The sequence below is a fragment of the Rhipicephalus microplus genome, chromosome X (assembly GCF_043290135.1).
Source record: "Rhipicephalus microplus isolate Deutch F79 chromosome X, USDA_Rmic, whole genome shotgun sequence".
In the NCBI taxonomy this organism is placed as follows: Eukaryota; Metazoa; Arthropoda; class Arachnida; order Ixodida; family Ixodidae; genus Rhipicephalus; species Rhipicephalus microplus.
The window spans coordinates 267484424-267498246 of NC_134710.1; the positions used below are offsets into that span (position 1 = coordinate 267484424).

The 13823-nt window shown below is 46.1% G+C and overlaps 1 protein-coding gene across 1 annotated transcript in view; it reads right to left on the minus strand.

Moving 5' to 3' along the window:
* Positions 1-13823, minus strand: part of CkIIbeta (casein kinase II subunit beta) — a 50953-nt gene that overhangs the window by 32672 nt on the left and 4458 nt on the right. The window contains exons 4-5 of the mRNA XM_037414079.2: positions 10321-10436; positions 4011-4086 (exon numbers count right to left, since the gene is read on the minus strand). Coding sequence (XP_037269976.1) covers positions 4011-4086; positions 10321-10436 — 192 coding nt within the window. The remainder of the gene's footprint in view (positions 1-4010; positions 4087-10320; positions 10437-13823) is intronic.

Genomic DNA, 13823 nt, shown 5'->3' on the forward strand with positions numbered 1-13823 from the left:
CAGCCTCCTCGCGGCGTGCTTTGATATCCGCCCAGGCCTCATCGACTTCTTCAGCCGACACTCCTTCATCCTTCATGATCTCAAGGATCGCTTGCTTTCGTTTCGCACGGCCCAAAGTAATGCCGAGTTCCTCACAAATTTCGATGAGTTCCTTCACTTTAAGGTTCTCCATCGTTCACACTAGCCTTTTGCTGTTTGCCCCTGTTAAGAATCTACTTGCCGTACCCACTATAAGTCTACTAGCAAGACGCACAAGCAATTTTAACACTGCCGTGTTTACACCCTTCGCATTAACTTTGGTTTCAAAGCGCTCAGACTTTGCTTGAAACGACCAAAGTTTACTCTAATGCTTCACACAGCCCTTCTCTAAACTACAATAACCTGAGCTAGAGTAGTCTGGTGAACTGAGGGGAAAACATCAGACACTCACCGCATCGATGTCGCTGACGCCGGCCGATCCCACAGCTGCCAACCACTGTTACAAAGCGCGCCTCCGACGACGTTACGAAGGGCGCCACGAAATGCCACCGCTGCCACCACTGTTACGAAAGACGGCGATGCCAACATGGTCCCGAAGGCGCCACTGCTTCGAAATCCGTCGGGAAGGTCACCAGGCGTTTGGTAGCGTAGGTTTCTCAGCTCGCGACTGCTTCTGCGCTGAGCTGATAGACGAGCGGACGAGACGACGGTGAGTTAAACAAGGTTTATGTACAGCATATATACAGAGGCGTTACGAATTCGGCACTGGGGCCGACAGCTTGGAGACTCGAAGAGCCGAGCTCTCTTCTCTGACACATAGGCCTACTGCTCGCGACACGCCGCAGGGCTTTGTTTATATGCACCGGGAGGATTCTTTGAGTAACCAAATGTCCAACCAGAAACGCCGCTGGCCGTGAGGTCAGAATCCTCCAATGGGGTCGCCGCTGGGCCGCGTCTTTCTCATCGAATCCGGAGCCGCTGTGTGTGGCTGCAGCCAAGGACGAGTGACGTCGCCATGCGTATGACTCGCCAGACAGGAAGGCGCCTATTGCTCCATCGGGCTCGTGGGCTGATGGGGCTCACTGTGCGTTGTGCGACAGAAAGGCGCCGCCGCGTGATGACGCCGTTGAGTTGTTCGCGTCAGGCGGGCTCGCGTGCTGGCCTTGACACAGATTGCTTTTTTCAGAGGCATGGACGTTCGGTGTGGACTCGCAGGCATAACAATGTGCGAACAAAGTACGTACTACGCATAGCCCCAATGCAGATGCCTGGAGCACAGAAGCTGTCTAGCGCTGGCTGATATATCCATCACACTCCACGAAACTTTCGCTGGTGTAAGTAAAGGTATACCACTTACGTCCCTGCACTTCTGTAGTTTAAGATGTCATAACACCTCGTCGACAGTATTCGGTAAACTTTCTGTAATTGGTATCAACATATCCGAGTGCCTTTTACGAGCAGTGCAGCGAGACTGTTTGTTTTCCAGTCTGCGCTTCCACGAAAAAGTGTGTCACTTTCCAATTTTCTACGAGTTTGTACTATGCATGCTTCTTCTGAATGCATAAAATTACATAAATGTTTTTTTTATGCTTGCCATTCTCAAGTCTTACAAACGAAATCGTTAAAAAAAAGGCTTCGGTCCGTTTCATTTACCTACGCCGCAGTGCGCCGTCGTCATTCAGATGGTGGCGACTCCTCACGGCGCGGCCCCGAAGCTCGCAACATGCCACTAGCTTGCCATTGGCCCGATGCTCGCTCTGGGAGATCGTCGTCTGTCGGTTGTGCATCACGAAAACAAGCCTCTCGCAAATCGTTACTTCGTGACGTGTTGAGGGCTCGACGGTCACTTAGGATATAATTACGCTTTAGTTAGGAACTGTAAGTGGATGCACAATCAAATTACTACGAGCGGGCGCGCGGTGTAAGAGCCCGATGTGTCATTGGAGTCGTCTTTAGGCCTAACGCCGCTGAAGGCAAGACTGCGGGCAAGAATGACGCGCTAGCGCACTCGTGGCGATGTGCTTCTTCGCAAGCAACAACACACATCACTCGCTAGCTCCTCGAAATAGCGGACGGGCAGTGTGCGCCGATTTTTGTCATCGTAGTTACACACTTCGCGCATCATCACCGAACGCGGAGGCAAGTGCATCGAGTGCCGGCTGCATTGTCCACGCAGCCGCGCACTCCACGGTCATTTGCAGTGCTGTCAATAAGCTTTTGTGATACGATTTAGACGTGCTTGTAGCCATGCTTGGTATCGCCACGAACATTCATTGTCTCAGAACATGAATGTTCTGAGACAATGAAAGCCTTGTCGATTAGTGCTTCTGCAACTGGCCGTATGACGGTGAATTTCACGGCTAGAGTGGCAAAAGATCGTATGTACGAAACAGGAGCATGAATTTTTGTATGTCCGTTTCGAGTCATTAAATAAACTACTTAAAAATTCCTGTGCCACCTGTCTCTTGTCTACAACTTTCTTAATTGGAAAGAAGGCATAGGCTGTCAAGGTGTGAGCCATTTTTCTGATGCAATAAACCTCTCTTTATATAAAAAATGTTCAGTGATAATTAGTAATCAAGTACTTAATTATGCTAATAACAGCATAAACACAAGAAATATGTGTAATTATTTCAGTATATGGTCTTATTCAATTACAATCTTTCTGTCATGCCTACCACACCACTCCTTCATACAAAGAACTTAGTTTGAAATCCATACTTATTCTTTGTAAATCAAGAAAAGGAGGTTATCGAAAATACAAAGGCACACTGGGCAGAGGCCACATGTCTAAGAAGTCAAATATCACAAGACAAACCTGACATCACGATTTTTAGGCGTTTGAGACATGTAAAAAGAAGTTGAAACTTTAAACGTAGTTTTCTAAATGCCGAGTTTTTTTTTGCATTATGCTCAGCTTGTGGAGCTGATATTTTGGCAACCACTTCACAGATTTTGATTCCGTTTGTCTTGTAATGCTCCTTAAACCGTGCTTCAGGGAGCTGCGATCTTATTTTTCATTTTACTTCTAGAACAATTTTTCGTAGGGGCTTCTTGTTTGTAGTGCAAATGCGCTCATCCCAGTGTCGCTGGAGAAAACATTAATAACTACAAGTTTTAGTGTAGCAAAAAAGTTACTTTGAAAATACAGCCCCCTTCAGCATACATTTATTTGGCTGAGCATACGGTAACTACAAACTATTTTTGTCATTTTATAAATCCTCCCGCCCTACACGAGGTTCAATGAAGAATTAATTTGTCTCTCATTATGTTTTTTGGGTATCGCCTCAAAATTTTTATAGGAGCATTGTGAGGCCATTTTTAGTGTATGTGCCCATTTTCATCAATACCCAACCAGAAACAAAAAAAGGTTGGTCAAAAAAAGACTGTCAAACACTTCGACAAGCTTTTTCTCACAAGTGTGTTTTAGACATTGTGCACTGCTCTTGGAAAGTGTAGCATGGGAATGACTGGACCAATTTCGATGCAGTTTCCCCCTTTCCCCGAATCCCAAAACATTTCTTGGGGGTCTGACAATCTTTGAATTCTTGTCTATGGCCCAGTTTTTTTTTTTTCTCTAGAAGATCACTTGTACATGACACTGTTTCCAACAATGTGTGTAGGCAGCCTTGATGATCTCTATTAAAAAATAGAGAAGTGATAAAAAATTGTGAAATTTTCATACCCAATAGTCTTTTTTTAGTAAATATCAACGCCGTTTGCGGCTTCCTGGCATGTTTCGTTACCGCGCTAGGCTTTCCACGAGCAGACTATATAAATCAAACCATGTAAGATGATGCAACTTGAGAAGTACTCAAGGTATCACGATGAAACTGCACATTTCCCTATTCAAGACACATATGAGTATGCATGCCAAATTTCATTGCTCTAGATCAACAAACAAAAATGTTTATTTCAACTCCCACTTCACCCTTAATAAATCGGGACAATATTCACTTAGTTATCTAAAAGTATTGGATAACCTCCCACACCAACTCATCAAACTATTCAAAACTATAGGCCTAACTCACCAATTGGGAGCATCTGCTGACTTTCACAGTACACCCTGGGACAGTAACCGAAGTCTCCATTTTGGTACTTCTCAATCTGTGTGTGAAATACCAAAAGCAGCATATGACGCTGAAGTCTGAGAGCGGCTGCCAAACAAACAAAATAAACACACCAGTCCTTTAAAAGTGTCTTGTGTACCAAATCATGCTTCTACAATGCGATTGCATGCCAGTATAGCGCAGCTAGCACCACTTAGGCAAGGTAATGGAAAACTTTAGCGATAATGCATGATATTGACACCGTGCACTACGCAACGCTAAGGTTCTAAAGCAAGAAAACAGTGGTGGCTTGTCTGCCTAATGGAAGGGATACCCTAGATATGAAAAGATGCCGGCTCCTAGTTGTGATCCCAGGTGCATGGAAAAAAGCAGTACACCCATACCTCCATAGCTGCTGAAAGCTGAAAGAAGCAGGTGCATCAGGCCTGCATATCCAACAGCAATTTTCATACTTGAGAAACAGTCACACACCCTAATGACAAAGCAATGCCAGCTCTAACACTGTAATAATGAATACCTGCTGCACTTGAACTTTTGTCTTTTATGGTGACAAACAACCTACTGCAAATTCCCCTATCCCATTACAGTAGAATCCCAATGAACGACTTTCGGGGGACCACGCAAAACCAACATACAATCGAAAAACTAAGATTATAGGCAGTGAAACTCGGCCTTGCTCGAAAACGGGTACAGACTGCCTGAATAAGCCCACGGCACTACCTTGTGTCTCTGCAAGGAAGGTAGATTCAACCTCACCTAAATCATGCAGAGTAAACATGAGCACTGCTGTTTCAATAAAACTAGTATTTCGATCTACCCCACTGAGCAAACAATAATAAAGTTCACATTAGCACTTGCTGCATCTTTCAAATGCTTTGACAGACTTTACAAATTCAAATGTGGATGTGCCAAGCCGGCAACCTTGAAATTCAGGTGGTTAGTGAAACTGAAGTGTAGGGATGGCAAAAAAAAAAAAAAAAAAGGCGCAGTTTTTTTTTAAAGTGCCAGCAATTTTATACACTGCTCCAAATGATTGCACGTAACATGCTTAGACGTCAGCAATCCTACAGTTCTGTGGCGCATACACACAAGTGAGTGAACAAAATGAGCTGAGTCTCGTGATTAGTGCTAAAAGCGTATTCCAAATCAACGCGCTTTTCTGCAGGGCACTAGTGCAGTGCGGCAAAGGTGGCTTAACCAGGGTTCTGAGCGGGTTGGAGCAAGGCCAAGAAATTTTCCGACACTGCTACACCCCCTCCTCCTCCTCTTATTTTTTTTTCTTTTTTTTTTTTCTTTCACGATGAGGTTAGGTTTAGGCCACAACTTCTCAGCTCACTTGCAAGACATATTCTACCAGATAAAGCAACGGCACGCGCAACTAACGCAACTTAAAGACAGAAGAAAATGTTTCATGTGCCCTTGCTATGGCGACCAACGTGGCCACCGGCAACACAGTCATTCTCAGCACGTCCACTCAGTTCACGTGCGAAAAATGTGGTATGCCCTTTCAGCTCTAGGTGCTACATACCATAGCCACCTTTGCCTGACAATGAAGTTCATATTTCATGCGAATTGTTGTCTAGAAGTTGCGTCGTCCCACTGATAAGTATCCGCTGCGGTCAGCGAAACGATGGGCAAGCGGCTTGGTTACATTAGCTGGTCCATCGCGTCTGAGTGCCCTGACCTAATGAGAATATATCTGACGTGGTTTGGCATTAGGGTCTGGACACTTGGATTCATTGACGACTTGGAACTGCAGATGACCAACGTGGCTTCTACGTCTTGCTGAAATTAGTGCAACCGAAAAAAGTTTGAGGCTGATCAGCTATTTTGGCACAGCGTGGCGCGATTTTAGCGAATTTCATGGTTTTGGCGCAGCTCAGCGCAGAAATGGGGATTTTTATCAAATCGGCACAATTGATGCAGCTGTTGGAGGGAATCCTTATTCTCAACTTTGTGCAGCAACTCAGTTTTCGATGGAGGCGAAAATGTAGTAGTCCCATGTGCTCAGATTTGGGTGCATACTAAAGAACCCCAGGGAGTCGAAATTTTCGAAGCCCTCCACTATGGCGCGTCTCATCATCATATGGTGGTTTTGGGATCTTAAACCCTACATGAAAAAAATTCTGCTCAACTTTAAGAAAAAAAATCGAATCTTACGCGCATATTTCTACCAATAAAGAAAGTCTAAAAAGTGCTTGTGCGCGGAAACGAAACCAAAACAGTATTGGCAACAGCCTCCCATCAGAAGAGTCTGACACAGTGTCATCGCTATCACACAATGGCGACGGATCACAAGGTTGCATAGAATGCCTTGGTGCGCAACTGAGCTATGTGCATTGTAATTTGTTGGCTTTTAAGTGCAACTGGTGATGTCCCCCCTGATATTATGACTACTGACATGAAGTGAAAGTAATTTTGCACAGCAAAAACAGCTGCATTGCGCCATTACAGTGTGCACAAGCCTGTGACTGCGAGTGCGAGAAAGGAGGTGATAACAATTTGCTTGGCCTTGTTCAAGCACTTTGTCACATAGTAGGAGTGCATTGCTGAAAGGCTGGGCAGGAACTCTCTGCCCCCATCATGTTCAAAGTAGCGCTGCAACAGGATGACAGCATCTCTTCCTACACTGTCAGCCACTGAAATAGGCTCAGTATCACACACCATCTCATTACAACTTGAGAACAGGTCCTCATCTTGAACTTCAGCTTAAGTTCCCCAAGGCTGTCTCCTCAAGTTCACAACGAGACATCGATTGCTTCTCGGCCTGCGCGAACATGTGCAATCGCTAGTTTGGATTGGCTAGGCTAGCTTTGGGATTTGTTTCATGGTTGCTAGACTGCAATAGCCACTTCCGTCGTTCATGGATACCGTATTTTCTCGCATATAACCCGCACCAAAAATTGAAAAAAATCGCCTGAAAAGTGGGGGTGCGGGTTATCTGCGAATAATCCGGAAGCAGAGGTCGGCTTCACGGCAATGCATAGCCTGCCGTGCAGTCCGCATCCCCATCGGCATCGTCTGGTGCAAAGCCAATAAAAGCCAACATAGGCCATAGACAGATCCCGTCCGTAGCGTGTTTATTCACTTTTTGCGTGCTTTGTTTGATTTGGTCAACAGCGTCACAACAGCGATTTGACAGCGTCTGTCTCAGAGTCAGGTGTGGCCAGTTTGCACCGTTGGTCAGCTTTGTCTGGTGAGGCACCATGAGTGGGTCTCGGCGACAATCTTTCACCGCGAAAGAAAAACTCGCGATTATAGCTGCTGCGGAAGAAATCGGCAACAGAGCTGCTGCGAGGAGGCACGATGTCGACGAGTCCTGCATTCGCGACTGGCGAAAAAAAAAGGCCTCTCTCGAAAGTGCACACAAGCAGAAGCGAGCATTTCGCGGCCCGAAGACTGGTGCGTACCCCCTTCTTGAGACGCAGCTTGTCAAATTTATTGAGGAGCGGAGGAGTCGCGGCCACGCTGTGTCAACGGAGATGGCGCAGATGGAAGCGCTGAGGTTGGCCCGCGAGATGAACATCTCACGCGAGTTTCGTGCGAGCCGTGGATGGCTCCAGCGATTCATGGCCAGGCACGGATTTTCGATGCGGCGGCGAACGACTATGTGCCAGCGGCTTCCCAACGCCTACGAGGATAAGCTGTTGAGCTATCAACGTTACGTCATCGGGCTGCGGAAGGAGCACAACTACTTGCTCTCCCAGGTGGGAAATGCCGATCAAACGCCCGTGTACTTCGAGATGCCCATGGACACCACTCTGCAGAAAAAGGGCTCGAAATCTGTAAGCGTACTGACGGGCGGAAACACCAAACTACGCTGCACAGTAATGTTGTGCGCTTTGGCGGACGGTACCAAACTGCGCCCGTATGTAATCTTCAAGCGCAAAACGCTACCCAGCACTCCACTGCCACCAGGGATTGTTGTGCGAACCGAAGATAACGCGTGGATGAATGGTGACCTCGTCTGTGACTGGCTTCGCACGATCTGGGAGAAGAGGCCGGGCGCCATGTTGGCACGGCGGTCGGTGCTGGTGTTGGACTCGTTTCGAGGCCACTGCACTGACGCAGTGAAAGCGCGCCTCGCTGACCACCGCACCGACCTCGTGATCATACCCGGTGGCATGACTTCCATGCTACAGCCACTGGACGTGTGCCTCAATAAGCCGTTCAAGGCGCACGTGAAGCGGCTGTATGCCGAGTGGATGGCCGACGGCCTTTACGCCCTCACACCGACGGGGCGCGTGCGGAGGCCAGACATTGCGCTGCTGTGCCAGTGGATCGTGGATGCGTGGGGGGCGATTCCGGCCGACATGGTGCGCAAGAGTTTCAAAAAGTGCGCCATCAGCAATTGCTTGGATGGCACCGAAGATGATTGCGTCTTCGAGAGCGGCGACGAAGCCTCGGATGGCAGCAGCGACAGCGGCGAGTCGGGCGATGATTGAAGGAACGGGAATCGGCGCCGTCAACGTTGCGGCGATCGCTTCGAAATAAAGTTCTTTTGTAAACGAGATTGTGACTGTGACTTCCCAAAACAGTTTTTTTTAAGCTAAGCATGCGGGTTATACGCGAGGATTTTTTTTCTTTTTTCGGGGAGTTCAAAGTTAGGGGAGCGGGTTATATGCGAGGGCGGGTTATATGCGAGAAAATACGGTATTGCTCGTTTTGGTTTCTTTTAACCAATGTAAGCTAACAAAAATGTTCCGATTACCCTAAACTTTTTATCACTAAGTATACAGGAGACCAACCAAATATGCCTAGATAGTTTCATTTATGCGGCTTTTTATTTACCGTATTTACTCGCATAATCCTCGCACTTTTTTTGGAGGAAAACCGATGCAAAGTGGGGGTGTGTGAGAATTACGCGGGGAAAACTTTCCACGAAAACATACAGAGCGAAAAAGAAAACGAAGTGGCCGCAAATCAGGATTCTCACACCAGCATCTAACAGCAAGCTTTGAGAAGTACTAATATAAACTTACCTCAACAGTAAAAGCACAGGTTCAACACAAGGCAAGATTTATTTGGGACACAAAAAGTGCAAGCAAGTAGTCGAGAATTAGGATACCATATGCAAAGCTTGTGGGCGTAGCGGTAGCGTAGGTCGCTCAACAGGAGCCCTCGACAAGTTAGCGTAGAACGTCAGTATTGAGCTGATGGCTATTTAACAGAATCGTCCACAGTTTTCTTCTGACGAAATAAAGTCTACCATCAATCCCAGTTTCAGGCACACGGCAGGCCCAACGCGTCTTGGTGGCTTTCAGCTGCCGTCACCAGTAGCGAACACAAAACTCGTAGACTCCGAAGGGCTTACCGGCAGCCCTGTTGCCATTATTTAGTGCATGATCTATCACTTAAAACTTGAAAGCAGCCGTGTAGCTTCAGTATCGCCCCATAACGTGAAACTCGCCCCAATACACACTTGCCACTTTGGCTTTGCTTGAACCAGATTGAATCTTTATGCAATTAGAGTATGCCTAATGCTTAACAGATGGCGCCAGATGGTGCACACTATCATCATCAGCGGCTGGAACGAGCAGACGACATTATTGTGGCAATTACCGAGGGTGCAATAATTACTCGAGGAAAAAAAGAAATCGTATTTTTGTTGGGCGATGTGGGGGGTGCGAGAATTACGCGAGTAAATACGGCAGCAGAGTTTCCTTTAATGGGAGTCCACTGTACCTCCAGTGGAAAGACTGCCGGATTGTGAACATAATGAGCACCATCCACACAGCTAATGTGACCGTCGCAGCAAAAAGAAGGCAAAAAACGGGGAACACTTGAGCTCATTCTGTACTGAAGCCATCGCTAATACATGAGAACAATGCTGGAATGCTTGGAGTAGATAAATCAGACCACATGATTGGCTATTACAACGTCCTCATCAGACATGTTCGCTAGTAATGTTAAAGCATTAGAAGCATTTTTGTGGCAATCGATTCATGAGGCAATGAACTTTAATCATAAGATTAGTAGACTACTTGGAAAAGTGTTGCAGACACCCTTTAACACCTTTCCACCTTCACTTGTCTGGAATCGCAAGACACTTTTCCATGCTTACCCTTCCAGAGTTGTTTTTTTTTCTCTGCCGTGCAATTTTTGCTCGCATATTCCATTTTCCCATAATAAACCGTTGTTGCGAGTCAAAGCCCGTGTCATACATGTACCCCAAATACCCCCCTTTTTTTTGGCTTTTTACAGTGTACTGTGTGTTTGTATGAGCAAGACTGGCTAACCTTAATTTTGAAGGGAAAACTGATGCACTTACCATGAGAGCGATTCCCCTGTTTGTGAGAATGTAACGGGCATGGATGAGTCCATAGAGCATCTCTGCAGCCTGCTCTATCAGATCACTCTGATTTGGGTTGTCGTCCAGTTCATCATCTGGCACCAAAAAAAAGAAACATGAGACTTGACATACTTTTGCAAATTATCGCAAAACAATTAACTGGTATGAACCATCTAAGCAACTGCTATGTGACATGAACTGTACATGAACCATACATTTAAAGCTTTATTATTTCCTAGGTCTGTGAGAGACTGGAATGACCTGCCTCAGAATGCTGCTGCCATCACAAATCACTTCGAATTTCCGGACACTATGCAAACTTTTATCTCAATGTAACACCTCCTTTGTATTTGGTTAACATACTAACCATACTTTATGGATAACACCAACAGAATATTTAAGGTAGTAAAACGTAACCTTATGTTTTTAATCCGATATACAGTTGTGGGAACTAGAGAGCTTGCTCCCCTTGACCTTGGAAAAAATGACAGGGCATCAGCTATACTCAAGATGAAAAATTAACTACTAGGCACTCAAAATACTGATGTGCTGGTGCCAAAAGCAACAAATATTCATATTTAACACACATTTGCTGAATTATTCAATGGTTACACTCGCCACTCACTACAACGGCTACAAGTCGCACATGCACAGAGAGACCCAATGAAGTAGAAGAGGGAATGACCACCGTGGTAGCTCAAATGGTAGAGCGTCCTCAGTGGTGGGAGTGCCTTCCAGCATTTTGGAGCAGCCATTAAAGCAGGCAAAATCTGCTCTTGGAGCAGCTACCTCCAAAGTTTGGGGCACACACGGGCTTCCCCGACACACACAGAGGAAAAAAATTTAGCTTTAATTTAGTTCAATTGTTCCCAAAGTTAACATAATCACTTATACAGAAGCCGCAAGCCCACAAATTAACCACAAAAAATAAACAAAAGTAAGATTACGTACAAAAGCAGTGACATTAAATAGTGAAGGAATTTTTTTGTGTATTTTTTACCTTGGTCAGCACTGTGTAAATTTCTTACATAGTGAAGGTCATTGCATCAAGCAATCTGCAGCATGAAGTTCATAGCAGCGCGCATGCACACACACAACCATTCAAAGCTCGTTAAAGTAAAACCTCGTTAATACGTACATACACACCGAGAACCTGCTGGGAGCGCAGCTAACCACGCACTAAATGTAGTATGCATTAACCACAAAGTACATAAGCTAGCACAGGGTTCCCCTTTATGGGGGGGGGAGGGAGAAAACATTCACTGCAGAGCCTCCCTCCCTAGCATGTCAATGTGTGATGCTGACTTTGCGCCTCCCGCTCGTCCACCTCCCCGTGCAATCCACCTCCCCGTGCAATATGACCAGCTACTAATTTACATTTCTATACGTTCACTCACCGCTAAAGGAAGAAGAAATATATACAGTGCCACAGTAAATATTGTCTAAGTGCCTACCACGAAGCCATTTCTTTGTTCTTGCCAATGTTCTGAAATAGTTGACGATTTCGCATGACCGTCGTCCAATGCCATGCAGTAGTGACACCAAAGAGCATTTAGAAACTACTGCGGAGTCCAGGATATGCAGCGATTGCCATAGTGATGTACAGGATATATTGGCTGTCCGCTATAATAGCGTACCGTGATCTGCTACTGAGCAAAAACTGACACAGTTTTTTTTAGATGCAGTGCGATCGCAGGGAGCTGTTCATCTACTGGCTAGTTGCGTGCAGCGCTTCATATGCTTGGCATATACATCATGCCGAGCCGTTTGCAACCACTGCGCTTGAGACCATGCACAGATGCGGCGTGACGCCTGTTGTAAATCGCGACGATGAGCACTTTCTACAGGCGATGCTCAAGCGGTCCTGGCAGCAGACGAAGGCAGGTTTGGGCTGTTGCCCCATAAAAGCGCGTGCTAAACCTAACTGTCTCAGTGCCCATGACCCAAAACGCTCAACTCCGCAACAGTGAGCTACTTTGTTTTTTGCAAAGCGGGTTACGCTCAACACGGTCCCACACAATGATTATGGCAGCAGTCATCAGGACCTCAGCACTCTCAGGTAGTCGAAGGCTACTACCGTATTTACTCCCGTAATCCTCACACTCGTATAATTCTTGCACCCCCCACATCCCCCAACAAAAATACGATTTCTTTTTTTCCTCGAGTAATTATCGCACCCCCGAAAACTGCTGCAATAATGTCGTCTGCTCTTTCCAGCCACTGATGATGATAGATAGCACACGCCATCTGGCGCCATCTCTTAAGCATCAAGTGCACTATTGCATGGAGATTCAATACAATTCAAGCCAAGCCGAAGTGGCCAGTGCGCGTTACGGCGTGTTTTGTATGTTGCGTCAGTAACCTTGTCAAGTTATGAGGCGATACTGAAGCTGTACGGCTGCTTTTAAGTTGCAAGCGATAGATCATGCACTAAAGAATGGCAACATGGCCGCCGGTAAGCCCTTCGTAGTCTGAGTTTTGTGTTCTCTACTGGTGATGGCTGCTGAAAGCCACACAGACGCGTTGGGCCTGCCGTGTGCCTAAAACTGGGATTGATGGTAAACTTTATTTCTTAAGAAGGAAACTGCGAACAATTCTGTTAAATAACCATCAGCCCAATACTGATGTCCCACGCTTACTTTTTGAGGGCTCCTGTTGAGCGACGAACGCTACCGCAACATCCGCAAGCTTTGTGTATGGTATTCTAATTCTCGACTATTCGCTTCCACTTTTTGTGTCTCAAATAAATCTTGTCTTGTGAAGAACCTCTGCTTTTATTGTTGAGGTAAGTTTTAATTAGTATTTCTTAAAGCTTGCTGTTAGTTGCTGGTGTGAGAATCCAGATTTGCGGCCACTTCGTTTTCTTTTTCACTCTGTACGTTTTCGTAGAAAGTTTTCCCCGCGTAATTCTCGCACCCCCTCAACTTTTCATCGGTTTTCCGGCAAAAAAAGTGCGAGGAATATGCGAGTAAATACGGTAAATGTGTGCATTCGCCCTAAAGCGGCGCTGCACCACACACGTTGCTTTTGTCAGCAATACTGGGGGGCACTTTATGTAGTCGCCCCGTTGCTTTCCTTCTTTGCCAGTGGTTATTATAAAAAGCACCGCCTCAATCGCGCAGACGTCAGAATAATTGATCAGCCAATTCCGTGCTTTGGCGGCAGCGCAAGTGTACAAGATGTAGACCATCACATAATACGTAATATCCACTCACGATGTGTGCTGTCAACATTACTTTCAGTTCCAAAACCACCTTGTGGCGCAGCAATGACACGAATTAGACGAAAAAGACCCTTTTGGAGCAGTATGGTGCAGTAATTTCCAGTTGGCGCAATCGGTGCAGGCTTCCCACCACTGAAGAGTTTGAAAGTTGTGAGTTGTCTCTGCTGATGGCAAGTGCCGTTTTTTTTAATCAAGTTTCATTCACGTCATAGTTACAACAGTTAAATGTTTCAAATATTGCCCCCAATGCATCCCCTGG